The 20271-nt window shown below is 34.7% G+C and overlaps 2 protein-coding genes across 3 annotated transcripts in view; one reads left to right on the top strand and one right to left on the bottom strand.

Moving 5' to 3' along the window:
• The window catches only part of LOC127837204 (tudor domain-containing protein 5-like), a 111196-nt gene that overhangs the window by 27232 nt on the left and 63693 nt on the right, over positions 1 to 20271 (bottom strand). The gene's annotated exons all lie outside the window — the stretch shown is intronic.
• LOC127837205 (tripartite motif-containing protein 2-like) lies at positions 4618 to 15658 on the top strand. 2 transcript variants are annotated; one of them, XM_052364129.1, is made up of 3 exons: positions 4618 to 4912; positions 10738 to 10869; positions 11124 to 15658. In XM_052364129.1, exons 1-3 carry the CDS (start codon positions 4894 to 4896, stop codon positions 13223 to 13225), a joined length of 2253 nt encoding a protein of 750 aa, XP_052220089.1. In that variant the 5' UTR covers positions 4618 to 4893; the 3' UTR covers positions 13226 to 15658. The 2 variants fall into 2 exon arrangements, with proteins under 2 accessions (XP_052220089.1, XP_052220090.1); XM_052364130.1 differs by lacking the exon at positions 4618 to 4912 and adding an exon at positions 9392 to 9510.

Raw genomic sequence — 20271 nt, forward strand, 5'->3', positions numbered from 1 at the left:
GAAAACTAAATGGCATGACTGTAAAGTAATAGCGTCATATAACATAATATTTTGGTCTAAAGAATTACAAGAGGGAAAACAATAACAATGTAATGTTTTGTTTGCTTGCATGGCAGCTTAAAAGGAAAGTGTTTCCAAGCAGGAACCAAAATGTTTGGTGCACGATTTCTATTTTACACTTATTATTCAACAGAAGTGGATCAATTGTGTGAGTAAATAATTTCAAATGTTACTTATAGGACCCTTATTTGCAGAAGTTTTCCTTATGGAAGGATTAGTTTGATTTTGGGTTATAAATATATCTAACAGTTATAACCATGTTGTGAGATACTAATTTTTTTAGCAAATTTGTGTTATTAATAAACCATGATTCAACAGTGAAATATTACCACGGATTATGACAATTACCAAATCTCCAAGAGGTAATACACAAGTAACAATCAGATTAAAGCTATTGCTTTGTTATAAAGCAAGTAATTAAAGGGACCATTTCACGTTTTGGTAAATTGACAAAATAAAAAAAATAAAAGTTTCAGATTCGCAAATTTTTGTTGTAGTTATGATATTTGTGAGGAAACAGTAATACTGAACATTTACCATGCTCTAAAATATCCATTATATGCATCTTTTGATGATTTAACAAATGCTGACTCCATAGGATGACATATGCCCCCAATAAACGCTTTGATAGAAGTTATTGAAATGCACTAAGTTACCCCGTGACCTAGTTTTTAACCCGGCATGACCCATATTCGAACTTGACCTAGATATTGTCTAGATACAACTTCTGACCAAGTTTTGTAAAGATTGGATGAAAACTATTTGAATTAGAGAGCGGACACGGAAAAGTGTGACAGACTGATGGACAGTGCGAAAACTATATTCCCCCTTTTCTTCGAAAAGGGGCATAAAAACCTGAAAATTATAAAGCATTGCAACGCAAAACGATTGAATAATTTGGAGAGTTCTGTTTTTGTCGTTATATTTTGTGACAATATGAGGATTGCTTATGCCAAAAAAAAAGAAGGTCCGTTTCCGGTCGCCCGACCGTGTCTCCTGAATCGGCGCGGACGGTCCGACCCTCAACTTTTTATTGGGGTCACAAAAAATATATATATTTTTTTTTTTCATTTCCGTTAATATATGATGTAATATAAAGCAAACAAAGCATACATATACATGTATTTCTTATTGTAAGCTTTTGTAGCCTTCTAATTTAGTACTAAAAAATTAAAAAAATTCCCTACCTACCGACCCTGTTTTTTTCCCCAAGACCAGAAACGGACCTATTTTTTTGTGTGGCTTTATATTAAGTATATTGTATGAGCAGGGATGGCCAAGTGGTCTAAGACTTTTACTCCAGGGGTCAGTAGTTCGAGCCCAGTTAAGGGTGACTTTTTTTCTTTCTTTAATTTTATTATTATTTTTTACTGGAGCTTTTTAGATCCAATGTTACACAATCATAGAGGTAATACCAGGGATCATATTTTTTTTAAACACCAATCGGTCTGGATTTAAATGGGGAAAAAGTGTCTGAAAATATATATCCGAAATCATGACAAATTACTTTAAAATATATACCATTGATTTTGCCATTCATGAAGGTGGATGATAAATGTACAAGTTTAATGCCCTTAGGGATTTTTTTTAAACGGAACATACGAGTTTTCTCAATTGGTTTTATCATTTGCTATTTCATTGATGTTTTGTGTGCTGTTTAATCTGACTTGTTTTTCAACGCTGTCAATACTAATATTAATCTTTGTAAGTCTATACCGATGTTTTAAATCGTTGTCGACGCGATAATAGCTAACAAACATGCACTGAACCAAACAAATGTTTGCGCGTAGGTTGGCTACTGACAAAAATAAAACCAAATAGTTAAGAAACAATTTGTGTACGTTATAGTTTGTTGTTGAATAACCCACGGCCAATAGTTAAGATGCCTAGGGATTAAATCACGAGTGCGAAGCACGAGTTATTTGAAAACACGCATCTAAACATCCGGTCGTGCGTTATTCAACAACAAACAATAAAGTACATGAATTATTTTGATTCAAACACGATTTTTTTCTAAAGATTTATACAATGTATTTTATTTTTCTTGTGTACTATTTTATGTGAAGTTCCGTCCAAAAAATAACTTTCTGCTGTCCTTTCGATCAGATCCGCGACTTTCATTCATTTATTGCCGGAATTATACGCTGGTGGAAAATGTATCGGCATGTTTTGTTTAGTTACAGCGCGTGCTTTCAGTGTATAAGGTCCACCCATAATTATTGCAGAATATCCTATTTTCTTCTTTGTTTATATTAAAGTTTACTGTATCATACATGAAATGCACAATTTCCACGAGGATAACATCGAGGTTTTTATTTCCGAAGTAACTATCAACGATTTTATTGTGGACGAGTTCATATTACGGTTAGTAAGCTAGGTAGAAGCCAGTGAAATTATCGATTGATATTGACAAGTGGTTATTCAGGCATGACTAATACACAACTGCGCGAATCTTTGCTGCTTGGGGTAATACTCTGATACTAGGCGGCTGACGTGCTATAAACTGGTCCTGACCGGTTAAGAGACTGCAACGAATGGTTTATCACACCTAATCGAGATAAGAATGTAATTAGTGTGTGTGTTAGCATGTGCACTGTGTAATCGATTTCATGACATGGGAATTTTAGCAAACAGAATCGGACCAACTGTTTGGGATTTTCAATCGGTCTTTCATAACCCCAATCGGTCTAGGACCGACAAAACCGAAAAAAATATGATCCCTGGGTAATACACAAATAACAATCAGATGAAGGCCATTGCTTTGTTATAAAGCAAGTAATTACAAGTACAATTTGGAGCAAACGAAAAGATATATGGTGTGATTAGACAGCAGAGAATATAAAAAGAGGAGACAGTAAATTTCATAATATTTAAGAAAATAAGGATAATTTGAAGCGTTTAAGTTATTTGAAATCAACAAACTGTGGCGCACACAGTGTAAGATAAAACAAGAGGTGAACATACAAGCAAAGAGACAACCCAAACTGTAATTATATGAATAAGCTCAAATTATGAGCTTGATTCTTGACATTTCTGATGTTATTAAAACAATATGGTACCATATTAAGTTAGAAACAAATGACTAAACATGCTAAAAAATCCATCCCAGAAATCACCAAAAATCAGATACTGACGCACATAACATTTTAAACCTTGACAAACTGTTAGAAAATCTACAGTCCAGATATCAGCAAAAATAGCATTTGAAGCACAGGACAATTTCAACCATGACAAACTGTGAGCAAAATAAATGTGTCAATGGAAACTCCTCAGCCTCTGATCTGACAGGCTTGCGATTAACCCTTTCAGTGCTGGAACCGAAATTTGAAGGCCTTTGCAAACAGTTTGGATCCAGATCAGACGCCACAGAACGTGGCGTCTCATCAGGATCCAAACTGTTTGCTATTCTGATAGTATTCTTTGAAAAAAAATCGAAGAAAATGCTAATTTTAGAAATTCAGCAGACGACATTTTAGCAGAAGACAAATTTCCCAGCATGCAAAGGGTTAAAGGTCACCTTAAATCAGGTTCATACAAGTGCAGTTTCATTTGACAGAGGGACAGAGTTAACTAAAAATATGTATTAGAGACATCAGAAGATCCTTAATTTCTTGTCCATAAAGTCAATAATACTGGATAATCCTATGGACGTTTTATTCCATGAATAAATAAAAAGTCCAAAGCAACAACAGATTTAATCAGAAAACAGGGAGCGGCACATATAATTGAACCCTCCAGCAGCACATCAACAGTCAAGCAAACAACACATTAAACATGGAAAAACAACAACAACAATAACAGAGAAACATGCAACTACGGATAATGTGATGATGTATAAAGTGTAATTGAATCGAGGTGGAGAAGTCAATAATCTTCAATCATAATTGAACACGCTCGGTTGAATTTCATCCCTCAGTCTGGTAAGAGTTGAGCAGGAATAAAGGAAGAATTGATCACTTTTTATTGACTTCTCCTATAAATACAGTGAAGAATTTTACTTTGGATAATAATTTTGCTATTGATCTCATCTATGAATACCAGACTTTAATGCCGCATAATTTGATACCAAACTTAGATTTGGACTACATATGATTTTTATCACATCTGAACTTAATTGAGTGCAATAAATCAATATTTCTAGATATCACTGTGTTATAATGTTTAACAAGTAATCTTAAGTGAGTACTTATTAAAATCTTAACTAAATTAGACCTAGGAGGACCTGTGACGAAACACTTTTGTAAAAATTGAACGAATTGAAACTATTTTTATCAACAAGGTAAAGTTTATTATAAAACTATATATTAAAGGGCACAAAGTCAACTACAAGATCCTTTCAAACAATTGGAAACCTGCCTTCCGACTTCAAAACTTAAGTGCCAAATGAGAAACTTGAAAGGATCCAAGCACAAAACTGGATAAATATTGTTACTGTAAAGTGTTAAATTAAATGCATGAGATAGGGGCACTTAATCCCAATTAAGCTCCTGGTAATCAAGCTCTTGGATGATCTGATTTTAATTGTGCATGATTGCTCGAATTCAAACTGAGCTACTAGTATTAGACTATTAACAGGGCATTAAACCATTGGATTATGCTTGAAGTCAAAGCACCTTTGCAGGAACTGACAATCATAACATAGGCCATTCTTACAGATGACACAGTTGACAATAGGACTGCATAAGCTTGATATTATCTGGGATTTTATATTGTCGCTCTTTGGTAGAGTATCGGCTCAGAGCAGTTTGAATATATATATGGACTATTATTGGACTATTGGACTGGGCTCCAGGGACATTAATACCTAATTGTGCGTTCAACATTTAAAGTTATATGAAGTGGAATATACAAGGTAGGCTCATTTCAACTTGTTCCATAATTTCAATAAAATTATGCAATTAACCTCTTACCACTTAGATACATATTTTTACGCATTTATATTCCCTTAGTTAAATGTAATATGTAATTAAATTAAATTAAAGAGCCTTCTTACTGTATTCAAGTTTTAAAGGCTTCATTTTCTATTGTAAGAGTTACTCGCACGCTGTTTCTGGTTTTATGCTGTTTGCAAATAGCCATTTCCACTTTGCTTCTGAGTGAGAAAGTGTTAAATACTTGGCATATTGGAAATACATACTTAAATGTTCTCAAGAATCAAGTACCTTTTAACCCTTTAAGCGCTGGAACCGGATTTTAAAGGCCTTTGCAAACAGTTTGGATCCAGATGAGACTCCACATAACATGGCGTCTCATCAGGATCCAAACTGTTTGCTATTCTGATAGTATTCTTTGAAAAAAATTGAAGAAAATGCTAATTTTAGAAATTCAGCAGAAGACATTTTAGCAGACGACAAATTTCCCAGCATGCAAAGGGTTAATCAAATTGCAGAGTATTAAAGTACAGAAAAGCTGTAACAATTGAATTGTGTACACTGGATTATCGATTTAACACCATTGTTAAAATATACTTTAAGAATAAATTGCCTTTATATGATATTGACAAATTAAAAGTACAGTACAATTAACTCTGTGGAATTGAAAACTCAGGTATATTGATAATTAATAATCACAGCGGTATTTAATGTTCAAGCCTATTGCTGAAGCTAGATTACATATTGTAAATGCAAAATAATCAATTGACAGCAAAAATGTGAAGAAAGGTTAATTCAAGTATTCATAACATTGTGAATGCCTAAAGATTGGTAGGGATAAAAACTAGAGCTATTACTTTTGGTGATAAATTCGCAACATACTGCTATGAAACACACAATCAGCTTTGATTTTGCTGTATTCTGGGTTCAACCTCAAAATATGATAGCCTGTCTAATAGTTCAAGGTTACTTTAATCGTCTTTTATTTTGTTAAAAAATGTGTTGTCATGCGTACCTTTTTGAATGACGGCCAAAATTTAAAATATGCCTAAGTTGTGTTATAATGGACAGCACTCTTACAAAAATGCTGTTTAACATGTAAACATTCTTTGCCAACAGTCTAGTAACTAAAATATAGCATGGCACATGGCCAAGCAATCTGTATATTTGCCGCAATCTAGTTTGAATAGCAACCACTGGGAAAGCTTTGATAAATGAATCAATCAGCTTTAAATGTCAATTGAATATTTGAAAATAAATGCCTTCAATTTAAAATAAATTTTTAGATACAGCATTTTAAAGCACAAGGAATTTAAAGGGACATTTACTGTAGTGTTTATCAGCACTAGAGAGAGATTTAAAGACCCTTATCCGTTCATGTAAGATGATTGAATAATACAGCATAAAGCATTGAAAAGGCCGTTGGATTAGTACTCAAAGTTAAAGTTAGTGTAAAAACAGGTACACAAGCCATGTAATCATGATTAATATAACATAGGATTATTAGGTTAAATCCTAATTGGATTTGCATCAATACCTACACATTCAACTTCTGCCTTTATTTTAAATATTGACCGGGCAAGACGTTTTGGAGAAACTACTTTAATGTAAAATAAAAAGGTTTTTTAATTTACCACATACAACACTAATATATTTTTTTCATAGGAATTTCAAACAAACATGGTTTTTAGCCGGATTTTTTTCGAAAAAATCTCGGCTTATAGATTGATGTTGTCGGGCGGGCGGGGGGGCGGGCGGGCGGGCGGGGTGGCGGCGTGCTCGAAAATGTTAAAGTTCTTATTTCATGGTATAACTTTGGTATGCTTGGACCTAGAGTCTTCAAACTTGACATGAAGGTTGGCCAGGATTAACAGATGACCACTGGTCATTTCAAGGTCATTCATTTGAAGGTCAAGGTCACTGTGACCTTCAATATAAAAAATGTTAAAGTTGTTATAACTTTGGTATGCTTGGACCTAGAGTCTTGAAACTTGACATGAAGGTTGGCCATAACTAGTTAGTAACCACTGGTCATTTCAAGGTCATTCATTTGAAGGTCAAGGTCACTGTGACCTTGAATGTAAAAATGTTAAAGTTCTTATTTCATGGTATAACTTTGGTATGCTTGGACCTAGAGTCTTCAAACTTGACATGAAGGTTGGCCAGGATTAACAGATGACCACTGGTCATTTCAAGGTCATTCATTTGAAGGTGAAGGTCACTGTGACCTTCAATATAAAAATGTTAAAGTTGTTATAACTTTGGTATGCTTGGACCTAGAGTCTTGAAACTTGACATGAAGGTTGGCCAGAACTAGTAAGTAACCACTGGACATTTCAAGGTCATTCATTTGAAGGTCAAGGTCACTGTGACCTTGAATGTAAAAATGTTAAAGTTGTTATAACTTTGGTATGCTTGGACCTAGAGTCTTGAAACTTGACATGAAGGTTGGCCAGAACTAGTAAGTAACCACTGGACATTTCAAGGTCATTCATTTGAAGGTCAAGGTCACTGTGACCTTGAATGTAAAAATGTTAAAGTTCTTATTTCATGTTATAACTTTGGTATGCTTGTACCTAGAGTCTTCAAACTTGAAATAAAGATTGGCCAGTACTAGAAGATGACCACTGGTCATTTCAATGTCATTCATTTGAAGGTCAAGGTCACTGTGACCTTAAATGTTAAAATGTTAAAATTGTTATAACTTTGGTATGCTTGGACATAGAGTCTTCAAACTTGACATGAAGGTTTGCAAGCACACTTAGATGACCACTGGTCATTTCAAGGTCATTCATTCTAAGGTCAAGGTCACTGTGACCTTGAATGTAAAAATGTTAAAGTTCTTATAACTTTGGTAGGTAAAAATGTTAAATGTCAATTCAAGTTCATATTTGTGACCTTAAATGTTATTGTTGTTCATGTATATGCATGCATTCAAAACATAACACAAGGTTTGCTCATGCCTTGAAAAGTACTTACATTTCATTTTGACCTTTGAACAATATTTCAGTAATTTAAGTATTGCATTGACAAAAACACGAAAGGTACTTTCCTGTCATTTAAATCAAAAATCCGGCTTCAATGCGGTCAACTCCGACCGCGGAACTCTTGTCCAAGCTATTTCAGCCATGTTTCTTACTGGTTTAGGAATGGCTTGCATGCATCACATCATTTCATGAATAAACTTTGATTTAAACTTGCAATTACCAATAAATTAATAAAGATGTTTTTAATGTAATAAATATTTTTTTTTAAGTATTGTATAGTGTTGAGTGCTTTTGTTCTATCCACTCCCTGTATATATAATGTGTGTTTTTGAATTTCTTACTAGGTTATTGCAGATTTGGGAAGGTTTTCATTTCAATACATAAGAATCAGCCTTTCATGCGATTTACATTTGTATGACACTGAATACATTCTGAACAAGGGACAAAATTGTCACAAAACCAGGTTTTCATTGTGAAAAAAAAATCTGATAAAGGGAGAAAACTCAAACTGAACTTTTGAAATGACCAAAAAAAATTAACCCCCTTTGTAAGTTTTTTTTTTTTTTTAAATCTATTTTTAGTCGTGGCGACCTTGACATTGGAGATATTGACGTGATTCTTTCGTGGGACACACCGTCCCATAATGGTGAACAAATGTGCCAAATGATTTTAAAATCTCACAATGAATGACATAGTTATGGCCAGGACAAGCTCATTTATGGCCATTTTTGACCTTTGAACTCAAAGTGTGACCTTGACCTTGGAGATATCGACGTAATTATTTCGCGCGACACACCGTCCAATGATGGTGAACAAATGTGCCAAATGATTTTAAAATCTGACGATGAACGACATAGTTATGGCTCGGACAAGCTCATTTATGGCCATTTTTGACCTTTGAACTCAAAGTGTGACCTTGACCTTGGAGATATCGACGTAATTATTTCGCGCGACACACCGTCCAATGATGGTGAACAAATGTGCCAAATGATTTTAAAATCTGACAATGAACGACATAGTTATGGCTCGGACAAGCTTATTCCGCCAGCCCGCCAGCCAGCCAGCCAGCCCGCCCGCATTCGCCAATCTAATAACCATTTTTTTCCTTCGGAAAACCTGGTTAAAAATGCTATACCCAGTATAATTGAGCTAAATTATATCACTTATGCTAATGCCTATAATCTCAAAAATCACTTTCATCAAGCAATCAGTAATAAGGTTATCACTCCGGTGGGTGAGTCAATATTCCAGATTGGAACCTTTTGGCACTGGTTTCCACTAATTCATGCAGAATCTAATCAGTGTTTCAACGACCAGTAAGCCATAACCAGTCACCCGCCCACTATTGCGCAATAACCAGCAAACAGCTGTAAATCAATTGCAGTCATAGCATATTTAGGTTGTTATAAGTTCATTCTACAATATTTGCTTTTTAAACTTTTCACTCGCCCGATTACTTACAGTCTTGTTTACCCATCTTGATGAATATTTCCAATATACCTCTTCTGAAAATAAAGCTTGTTGGTTTAAGTAATTTTAACGGAGACTTAAAAATTTAGCAGATATATTTGGCTATGACTGTGTTTCTGATTGTAAGTAAATTTTATTATAAATTTTTCTAAAGTATTTTTGCAAATCACTTAAGCAATTTACTTGTTTGACATGTAACTGGATTTACGTGAATTAAAATATTGCAATATAACGTTCTGAGTTAGTATAAAATGATATAAAAAGTTTACATACAGTTGTATGACTTTGAGATTTAAACTGTTGCAAAACAATACTTTAAATATTCTGTTTGTTTTTTTTGTTTTGTTTTGAAATTCTTTTAAATTTTAAAGTGGCATTTTTGTTGTTTGCATTTCAAAAAGCGATATGATACCTCTTCAAGCAATAAAACCCTAAAGTCCAATTTTAACCATGATACGTCTTATTGCAATAAAACCCTGACTTTCAGTCATGTACTTATTGGTTCAATGAAACCTTGCAGTCTGATTTGGGCCAAGATATTTCTTACTGCAATAAAACCCTGCAGTGTAATTTCAGCCAAGATATTTCTTACTGCAATAAAACCCTGCAGTGTAATTTCAGCCAAGATATTTCTTACTGCAATAAAACCCTGCAGTGTAATTTCAGCCAAGATATTTCTTACTGCAATAAAACCCTGCAGTGTAATTTCAGCCATGATACATCAGGGCGTAGAAGCACCAACATACTTAAGTCAATATTCTGACTCAACTTTTTTGTAGACTTTTTTCAACTGTTTAGAGTACTTTGATAATCAGATGTTCACAGAAGTTTCTATTAGTTTTGAGTCCAACTCAACCCAGAATTTAAGGAGGAATATATGCATAATCTTATAGCTCAGCTTTGAGATTGTTCATGAGCTGACAGATATTCTTAATACTCAGCTGAGTGAAAACTCAAATCATATCTTCTGAGTTGAGCAAAGCAATTGAGAATTTGTATGATACTGAGCCATGACTGCACCAGAACCCTGTCGTCTCATTTCAGCCATGATACATCTTATTGCAATAAAACCCAGAATTCTTAAAAATTTCAGCCATGATAGATCTCCAGGAATTTAGCTAATGCAGAAAAGCAGGGGCCTCCCTCCATTTTTATGCCCAACCCTGTTAATATTTGTGTCCCCTTCCCGTTTTTATGCCATACCCTTTTTTATTTTGTGTAATTTTTTTATATATTTTTTTCTTAAAATATACAGAAATAACTCATCTCTTTGTATTGGCTATTGAATATTTTAAGAAAAAAATATATGAAAAACATAGGCAATAAAACCCTGCTGCGTCTCATTTCAGCCATGATGGATGCCCAGAGCGAGTGTGAGGTGATCCCGCGTGATTTCCTCTGCTGCAAACTCTGTGAGGAGGAGTATAAGACTCCCAAGTATCTCGTCTGCTTCCACTCCTTCTGTCAGACGTGTCTCCAAGGTGGATTTTTTATTTTTTGAACACATTTTATTTCAAGATTGCAAACAAATACATATACACTGCTAAAAATTACACAATAATGTAATGCAATCAGAGATTGAAAAATACCAATATGCAAAACATTTTAAGTTATCTATAAGTCAATGACATACACAGCTTTTAGGTCAGAAAGAGTCTCTATCTTTACTATACATATGTACACAGGCTTTAACATTATACACAAACTTTGAAGCTAAATCTCCTTTATCTCAAAGGTTACCTCAACGAGCATGGCAATGGGGATTCCTTCTGGTGTCCGATATGCGGAACAGAGACGAACATCGAGGAGCTACGTGTGAAAAATCTTCCAGACAATATTCTCGCTCAGCGACTTGGCAGTCCCAGCATGAACTCTCAAGAAAAAGACAAGATCTGCACCTTTTGCAAAAATGGCGGGAATTTCCTCGACGCAAAGAGTCACTGCATTAACTGCGAGGATTTTCTGTGCAGGGAGTGTACGGATATACACATGACGCAGGCCGACACCACAGAACATCATCTTGAAACTATGGAGGAATACTCCATGAGACTGGAATACGAAGAGTCGGCTAAATCAGGCCATGTCGTGCCCCGTTGTTGCTCGAATTACGATCCCCTCGACATAAGTGCTCTCTTTTGTGTGGACTGTGATATTGCCGTCTGCGGCGATTGCCATCTGGGTTACCACGAGGATCATCGCTGTGCAGAAATGGTCGCTGTGGCAGCAAACTTTCAGACCAAAATTAAACAACCGCTTGACGAATTACAAAACGACGCAACACAACTTCAAGAGGCCATGATAGAGCTACAAAAGGCCGAAATGAAAACTGTGGAACAGCAGAAAGACTTGCATAAGAAAGTCAAGACTCGATCCAAATACCTGTATGATTTTATCAGCCAGTATGAAAGTGTTTTGCTGGAAGAGATAGATCGCAGACATACCCAGAACCTGGATGACATTCACGAACGACGCAAGGAGCTTCAAATGCATCTCGCGGCGATAGATGGTATCAGTGACTTCACGGAAAAGCTCATGACCTATGGGTCATGCGAGGAGAAGGTGTTGATGCGTAAAAAGGTTGGGAAGAGAGTCCGGGAGCTGTGTGAGGAACCGCTGCTTACTGACTCTATGAATCCTCCGAGTCTGAATCTCACGGAACCAAACGTGGCCATACAGGCTGTGTGTAACATGTTTGGTGAACTTAAAGATCCGGACCAACAGGTACATGTTGTGACCGACCAAGTTAATGTTGATTCAGGACATGAAAACAGTGATACTGAATCGAGTCGCAACTTGGAAAACAACTATTTACAGAGAACTAACACAGTTGAAAGTGATATTTCAGATGTCCTGGGATCAACGCAAGAAAGCGACGCAAAGATGTTAACGCTGAGCAACAACAGTGATAACCTTAGAAACGTTACTTTTAACGATGAGGTGGAAGAAACGGCCTATGAGGCTCAAAATGTCTTCAATCTGGAGAATCCAATAAGGGAGATAATTCTTCCTCAAACAATTCAGAAAGAGTGCATAAAAGGAGTAGGGATCAACAAATATGGTGATATTATTGTCGGTGCTGCGGCTAGCAGCTATCAAATGGTGTACTTACTCGAAAAGCGCGGAATAATTCGTGGCCAGATTCCAGTGCAGACCGGATGGAATATCCACACTGTGGCGAGTGATGGAAAAGTGGCATTAATTGTGGCAAGGGGGGATAATCGTTATAAAGTTAAAGTCATGAAAAATGATGGTTCTGGAAAATTCCTGTGCAGTATGCAGATTGAAAATCTAGGAATCAATTTCGTAACTGCTGACAACTTGGGTAATCTTATTGTGGCCTCAAATCGATACCCCCATACCACGACCTCTGGAAAGATGACATCAAAGGCTGGGGGCAATGTGAGCATATACGATCAGCAAGGTCTTCTGAAACGCCGCATTACAAACGAGGATTACCAGGTCTTGGGGATGTACGTGTTTGAAAAACCGCACTGCATCGCTGTCGATAAAGTCGGGAATTTCTACATCGCTGATCCTGGAAATCACAACGTTACAGGTTTCGACAATACGGGAGAGCTGCTGTTCGAGTACGGAAACTCTGACCATGAGGATGAAATATATGACGGTCCTGACCTCGTGTGCACTGACGGGAAAGGTCACGTGATCGTTGCTGACAAGCGCATGGGAAAGATCGATATTCTCACAACAAAGGGAGAGCTGAGGAAGACCCTGGTAACGGAAGATATTATTAAGTACATTGCAGTGTCAACTGATAAACAGCTCATGTATGCAACAGCTGATGGGAGCATCAAGTTTCATGAATATTTGAACCTTTAGAGTAGTTTTTTTTCACTTATACAATCCATGGTTTTTGTAGCCTTGTTAAGGTTACTTTTTGTCTTTATTTTCCAATATAGTAACATAGAACATCAGTTTATTTATTATTTTATCTTTAAGTTAGTTATTTTCTTAAACAGGCTTTATTTTTATTTTTTTTATAGAGATTTGTGTATTGTAATACATTTTGATTTGGTTTTCATTATACTATAAATTATTTTTAGCGGTCTCTATCAACAGTATAAACACATTTACATTACATATAGGGCAATTTCTAAATTTTTGCTTTTGAGAAATACAAACAGTGTTTGAAAATATTGACCATGAACACAGTGTACCTTTCCTGTTGTATGTGATTTGCAATCTGTGAAATTTGCAATCTGCACAGGCTAACCAGACAAAACATTCTGCCTTAACTGGATTTTTGCTACAAAGATACTCCTTTTAAACAAAAAAATAATATAAAAATTGAAAGTGCCGTCCCTGACTGTGCCGACTGCACAGGCTAATCAGATGTCACTTTTCACACATGCATTAAGCCCTGTTTTCTCAGAGCAAGGCTCATTTCATTTATGTGACTCTTTCAGTGCTGAAACCGACTTTTGAAGGCCTTTGCAAACAGTTTGGATCCAGATGAGACGCCACAGAACGTGGCATCTCATCAGGATCCAAACTGTTTGCTACTCTGATAGTATTTATTTTTTTAATCGAAGAAAATGCTAATTTTAGAAATTCAGCAGACGACATTTTTGCAGACGACACATTTCCCAGCATGCAAAGGGTTAATCGCTCATTTTGTTTTTCATATCTGATAGTATTGCTAAGTTAGGCAATAGTTAATTGAATGCGCTTTTTTATTGCAACAGCTGTGATACTGTATTTGTGTTGTTTGACTTCAGTTGCTTTTTTAATATTTTCTAAAGAGAATATTTTTAGACATATACAATATTTATCATTTAAAAAATATATTAGTATCATACCTTTGTTTGACTGTGTGCCTCATTTAAATTTTGCTTAATTTAAATGAATAGTACTTATTGAAGTATATTTAAATATCGAGCATATTTTTTTGCATGCAAGACCGCTTCCGAAGCAGCCAGAAGCCAATTTCATGTTTGCTCATATATGTGTTGATATCGTAGTCTGAAATTCACATGCAATATATTTTGAAAAAATAATAATATAAACGAGCATTTTGTATACCGCTAAATGTTTGTTACCAGACCACATCTAGCATTTAACTCTTTCAGTGCTGGAACCGAATTTTGAAGGCCTTTGCAAACAGTTTGGATCCAGATGAGACGCCACAGAATGTGGCGTCTCATCAGGATCCAAACTGTTTGCTATTCTTATAGCAGTCTTTGAAAAAAATCGAAGAAAATGCTAATTTTAGAAATTCAGCAGACAACATTCTAGCAGACAACAATTTTCCCAGCATGCAAAGGGTTAATTTTTGGCAATCGCTATTAGGAAGATTGATTTGTTATGTCTTAACTTTATTTTTCAAAATATTGCACAAAATATTTTTTTATTTTGAGTGTTTATCGGCATTTAACAATACCAGTTAGTGGATCAATTATTGGATCAATTCTTACTTCAACATAACCAAAATCTTGTGTTTTTTTTAAATAAAAATCTGTGTTCTTTTGAAAGACAAAATACCAGTAACAATTCGCCAAGTTGTTTATGTTTATGTACTTATAATTTGAAATGTTAATTTTTATTTTGTTGGAGTTCATACTTTACCAGCATGGCATTTACAAATGTAAATTCAGCAATTCTAACTTATCTGATGATTTACTATTTAAATGTCTTTTAAGTACCTAACTAAATTATAAGCATTTAGCACATAAGGATGAGTAAAAGACTTATGAAATTGCTGTATTTGTGTTACATATTTTGTATATTACATATTTTTTGTTACATATAAAAGCTTTAGGCTTCTTACAAGTAATACAAATGAAAAATCTTCCAGTTTTTCCCTACAATACATCGTATTTTGTATCTTGATTACTAAAAACTAGGTTTGATCAATAAAATTTGCAGATTGTCAGCAATTAGTACACTATAGATACATACAAGTATGAAGACCCTATTTAAGTTTCCATCCATGCTCGCTTAAAACTTTACAAAGCTGGACCTGAAATATATGTTTGGGACCCCAAATGATAAAATACAAATGAAGGTTTTCTTGATAAAATGTGATGATCATGGTTGACAATATCTTTTTCTGTCATACAAATGTACTCACATTTATATCCTGAGATTTCCATATTTCTCAATTGTTAGCAAGCCTGCATATAGAGCTAGACATTTAAAAAAAAACAACGTATTTTGTTACATATTTGTTCGATGTACCGGTAGTTAACAGAACATACTGTTACGTTATATTGTTTGAGATAATTCTGTCTATTAAAATAAACATTTAAAAAGATGCTTATTTATATTATTTCCTAATCAAATGATATCATTTTGTTGTTAATATGAACACATCATTTATAAATGACTTGAATTATTATTAATACGAAAAACTGCCATTCTAATACTAATTTTCAATTTTGAGACTGTTATATTTTTATCTCTTAATAAACAATTATTTGGAGTCGTGGTAAAAAGAAAAGCCATTTTCTCTTTACTTTATATTGGGGAAAGGGTTATATATCTTTAGTAGTTATGTAGCATATGTAAACTAAAAGCTCAAAATTAAGACAAGAGGGCCATGATGGCCCTGAATCACTCACCTGACTAACCTTGCTACATAAACTTAAATTCTATCAGACCCATATACAATCCCAAGAAAGATTTCATTAATTAATACATTCGGACAAAATGTCATTAAGACATGATTAAAACTGTGACCTCTTTCATCTACATAAGGTTTTACTAGAATTGGCCCGGTGACCTAATTTTTAACCCCAGATGACCCATATACGATCCAAAATCAGATATTATTAAGAAAAACATTCTGACCATACTTCATTAAGATAGACGAAAACTATGACCTCTATTGTCTACACAAGGTTTTTCTATTATTTGACCTAGTGACCTAGTTTTTGACCCCAGATGACCCAAATACAATCCCAACCCAGATTTCATCAAGGTAAACATTCTGACCAAATTTCATAGAGATTGGATGAAAACTGTGACCTCTACTGTCTGCACAGACAAATTGTTGACGGACACACGCAAAACGGACGCCGGACATCACACGGTTACATAAGCTCATTATGTCACTTCGTGACAGGTGAGCTAAAAAATGTAAACAAAAAAGGTGACAGTGCCAAGAAACTCGCTTTTTCACCCATTTACCAATTAATTTAATTTAATTTTAATAAAGGTTGAAAGCAAGGCCTGCATGTAAACCACCTACACAAAAAATCACAGCACAATACCCTCATTAAAACTCCAGTTATAAATCACAAATCATGTTCTATTTTAAGTAACAATGGCCTTTACCCAACTGGCCCATAAAGCAGAACAAAAATGGGCACACATAAGAAAACAAATATAGCCAAACATCAGCAAAACAAATATGGGCAATTAAATATGTCACCACATAGAAAAACAAATATGGGCTCACATCGGAAGTTTTTTTTGGGCTCACATTCAAAAACAAATATCGGCCCACATTGGCAAACAAAAATATGAATCCACATCAGACATTCCCAAAAGTGCCGGACCGTCGGACCTGACCAACGTTTTTAAGACAGGTCCTATTGAAAATGCTATGTTGTCGGTCCGAATGTCCGGTAAATTATGAAACAGCAGAAATAAATTTATTTCATTTAATTTAAATCTGAAAATAAAAGAGAGCTTTAAAGAAATATGCGCAGTAAAAATAACGTCCTATTTTCTTGTCCTTCACATGCGCACCAAACACTTACGAGTGAATATGTTAATAGTGTTAACGGTTAAACGAAAATACGTTCTGCAACTCAGATCGTTGTAATCTGTGCATGAGCAGTTTGTTTCGGTTCAAATCTACGCTTTATAGTGCATTTTAATTGATCTGTATATCTTTGTGGCCAGTTTATTGACTTTTGTAGTAAAATTCTGAGTTGTCATATAATTTCGCGACCGGTAAATATTTGTCAATGAAATTTTCGGAATACCGAAAATTGCTTTTTGCTTTTAAAACTTAGTCTGTTTACTTATGTTTTTGATATTCCACATGTGGTCTGCTGTTTTAGGTACTTCATTGATTCCTAAAAAGTAAAAATGTTTTGTGTGTTTGTGTGTGTCTAAAAATTATTAATTTACATTATTCACTGACACAGTCATTTAAGTATCAGCAATGCTTTTTTTCTTAATGTGGGGAAAAGGCCTGGCGTTCAATTTTAGAGGGGGGGGGGGGGGGGGGGGGGAAACTAAGAAAAAGGGAAAAATATTCCAAGGTAAACTTGACATTTTGGGAAATATGCATGATTTTAAAGACATTAAGTCCCGGGCATTAAGTATATAAGGTCCCTGCTAAAGAAGGAAAAAATCCCTGATCAGTATCTGAAAACTTGTTTATACAGCAATTTGCATACAATAAATGTATTTTAAATTGAGAAATTGTTTTGTCTTTAACTAATTTTTTGTTTAAATATTTTTATTTAAAATACTGTTAGTGTTATGTGATTTGTTAGTGTTCAGTGTTGTGTTGCTTATTTTCCATTCCATTTTCCCAAATAATATTATGTCAATAAATTTGAGTCGATGACGCGATGTTTCGGTGCTATGAATCCCAGTCGGTCCTGCAAGTTTTTTTTAAGTCCACAGGACCGAATGTCCTGTGGACTCAAAATACTTTTGGGAATGTCTGATCCACATAGGAAAATCAATAATGGGAGCACAAAACAAACAAATATGGAACCACATAGGAAAATCAATAATGGGAGCATCAAACAAACAAATATGGAACCACATAGGAAAATCAATAATGGGAGCAGAAAACAAACAAATATGGAACCACATAGGAAAATCAATAATGGGAGCAGAAAACAAACAAATATGGAACCACATAGGAAAATCAATAATGGGAGCAGAAAACAAACAAATATGGACCCGCATAGGAAAATCAATAATGGGAGCACCATACAAACAAATATGGAACCACATAGGAAAATCAATAATGGGAGAACAAAACAAACAAATATGGAACCATATAGGAAAATCAATAATGGGAGAACAAAACAAACAAATATGAAACCACATAGGAAAATCAATAATGGGAGCACCAAACAAACAAATATGGAACCACATAGGAAAATCAATAATGGGAGCACAAAACAAACAAATATGGAACCACATAGGAGCACAAACACAGACCCATATAAGCAAACAAGAGAACCACATTGGCATACATGTATAAGACCACATAGGCAAACAACTATTGGACCACATAGGCAAACAACTGTTGGTACCACATAGGAAAAAAAACTATTGGACCACATAGGAAAGCAAATATTGGACCTCATAGGCAAACAAATATGGACCCATATAGGCAAACAAAAATTGGGACATATAGGCATGGATATATTTTACCAATAAGGCAAAATTATATTGGACTATAATTATAGGAAAGCAAATATTGGCCCACATAGGCAAAAAAACTTGGACCAACAAAGGACAACAAATATGGACCCACATTAAGGTACCTGCATAACAAAAAACTTTTACTTTCTGTAAGTCATTGACTGTTTCAGGTAAAGATTATTTTCCATTAAAATGTTCAGACCAGCAAATATTTTTTTAAAGAGGGTTCACCATATATTACCAGCTTAAAATCAAAAGTCATTGCATATCACACACATTTCTTTATCCTAAATGACCATTTAAAGTAATGTACAAAGTAAGATCAGATTTTTCTGTGTAGCTTTGCATAGGATTAATAGGGTCTCCAATAGTGAAATGTACTGACACCACAGCCAGTGTTTACAATAATCTCTGTGCAAGACAAACAGTCATATGCTTTAAGTGGTTAATGACCTCTAATTACGCCTATGCAAATGGGCTATATCGGCCAATTGCTTCTCATGTTACTAAACAAACTTATATATAGATAAACATTAACATATTGCGTTACCATCAAGCTGATTGTATTATTTCTAGCAGGACAAAGTTGGCTTACTGCCAATTGTTAATCTACAAATAATATACAAAATATTGTTTGTAAATATTAAATCAAAATGCTATATTATTATGTATACATTTATTAAGCATTTTAAAGTTTGATGAAGAGTTAATATGATCTTTCACGTTTCTTTTTCTTAACCATTCCTTCAGTAAATATGTAGTTTTTTCTCAAAGCTTGTTTCAATCCACATTCTAACAACATTTGTACTCTATGTTCGAGGAATCATGTGCATTTCAGCTTTATGACCAAAATTCTAAGAACAGTCTAAATCTTTCAAGATAGATGTACGAGCTATATTTGAATGCCATACAAGATTGATGTACGAGCTATATTTGAATGCCATACAAGAGCCAGTAGCCCACAATGTGCACAAATCAACCTCTGCAAACAGTATAGTTATTCCAAGTTTTTTAACAGCTTTTTTCTTCAAAAAGGCTTATTTTTGCTGGATATGGCAAGAGATTAACTTTGTTTCTGGATTTTCCTCTTTCCTGTTAATTCCATAAACATTTTATTTCACTTGAAAGTATCCACTGTGACCTTGACCTTGAAGCAAGAAATAGGTTAGCTTGCACACTACATGTTCTCTTGATGTGATGATTATTTACGCCAACTTATTTTGAAAATTCCATCATGTAAGGAAAAAGTTATGATTTGGACACAAACATGTAATTTCTCTACAAACATGTAAGGAATAAGCAAAAACTCTAAGAGTCCAATATGATCTTGACATTGAAGCGAGTGACATTGTTGCCCAGGTACATGTTGTTTTGATATGATTATCATTTTTGCAAATCAATTTTTATAAGCCCATCATGTATTACAAAGCTTTAAGCCGGAAATGAAATTCTCACACAAATACACACAAAAACATGTGTAACAAAATATGCCCTACAGCCATAATCATGGCAGGGCATGAACATAC

Source organism: Dreissena polymorpha, chromosome 7 (assembly GCF_020536995.1).
Source record: "Dreissena polymorpha isolate Duluth1 chromosome 7, UMN_Dpol_1.0, whole genome shotgun sequence".
Taxonomy (NCBI): Eukaryota; Metazoa; Mollusca; class Bivalvia; order Myida; family Dreissenidae; genus Dreissena; species Dreissena polymorpha.

Coding starts and splice junctions, on each gene's coding strand:
- LOC127837205 (XM_052364129.1), top strand. Junction 10,870..11,123: donor CTGTCAGACGTGTCTCCAAG/GTGGATTTTTTA, acceptor TTTATCTCAAAG/GTTACCTCAACGAGCATGGC.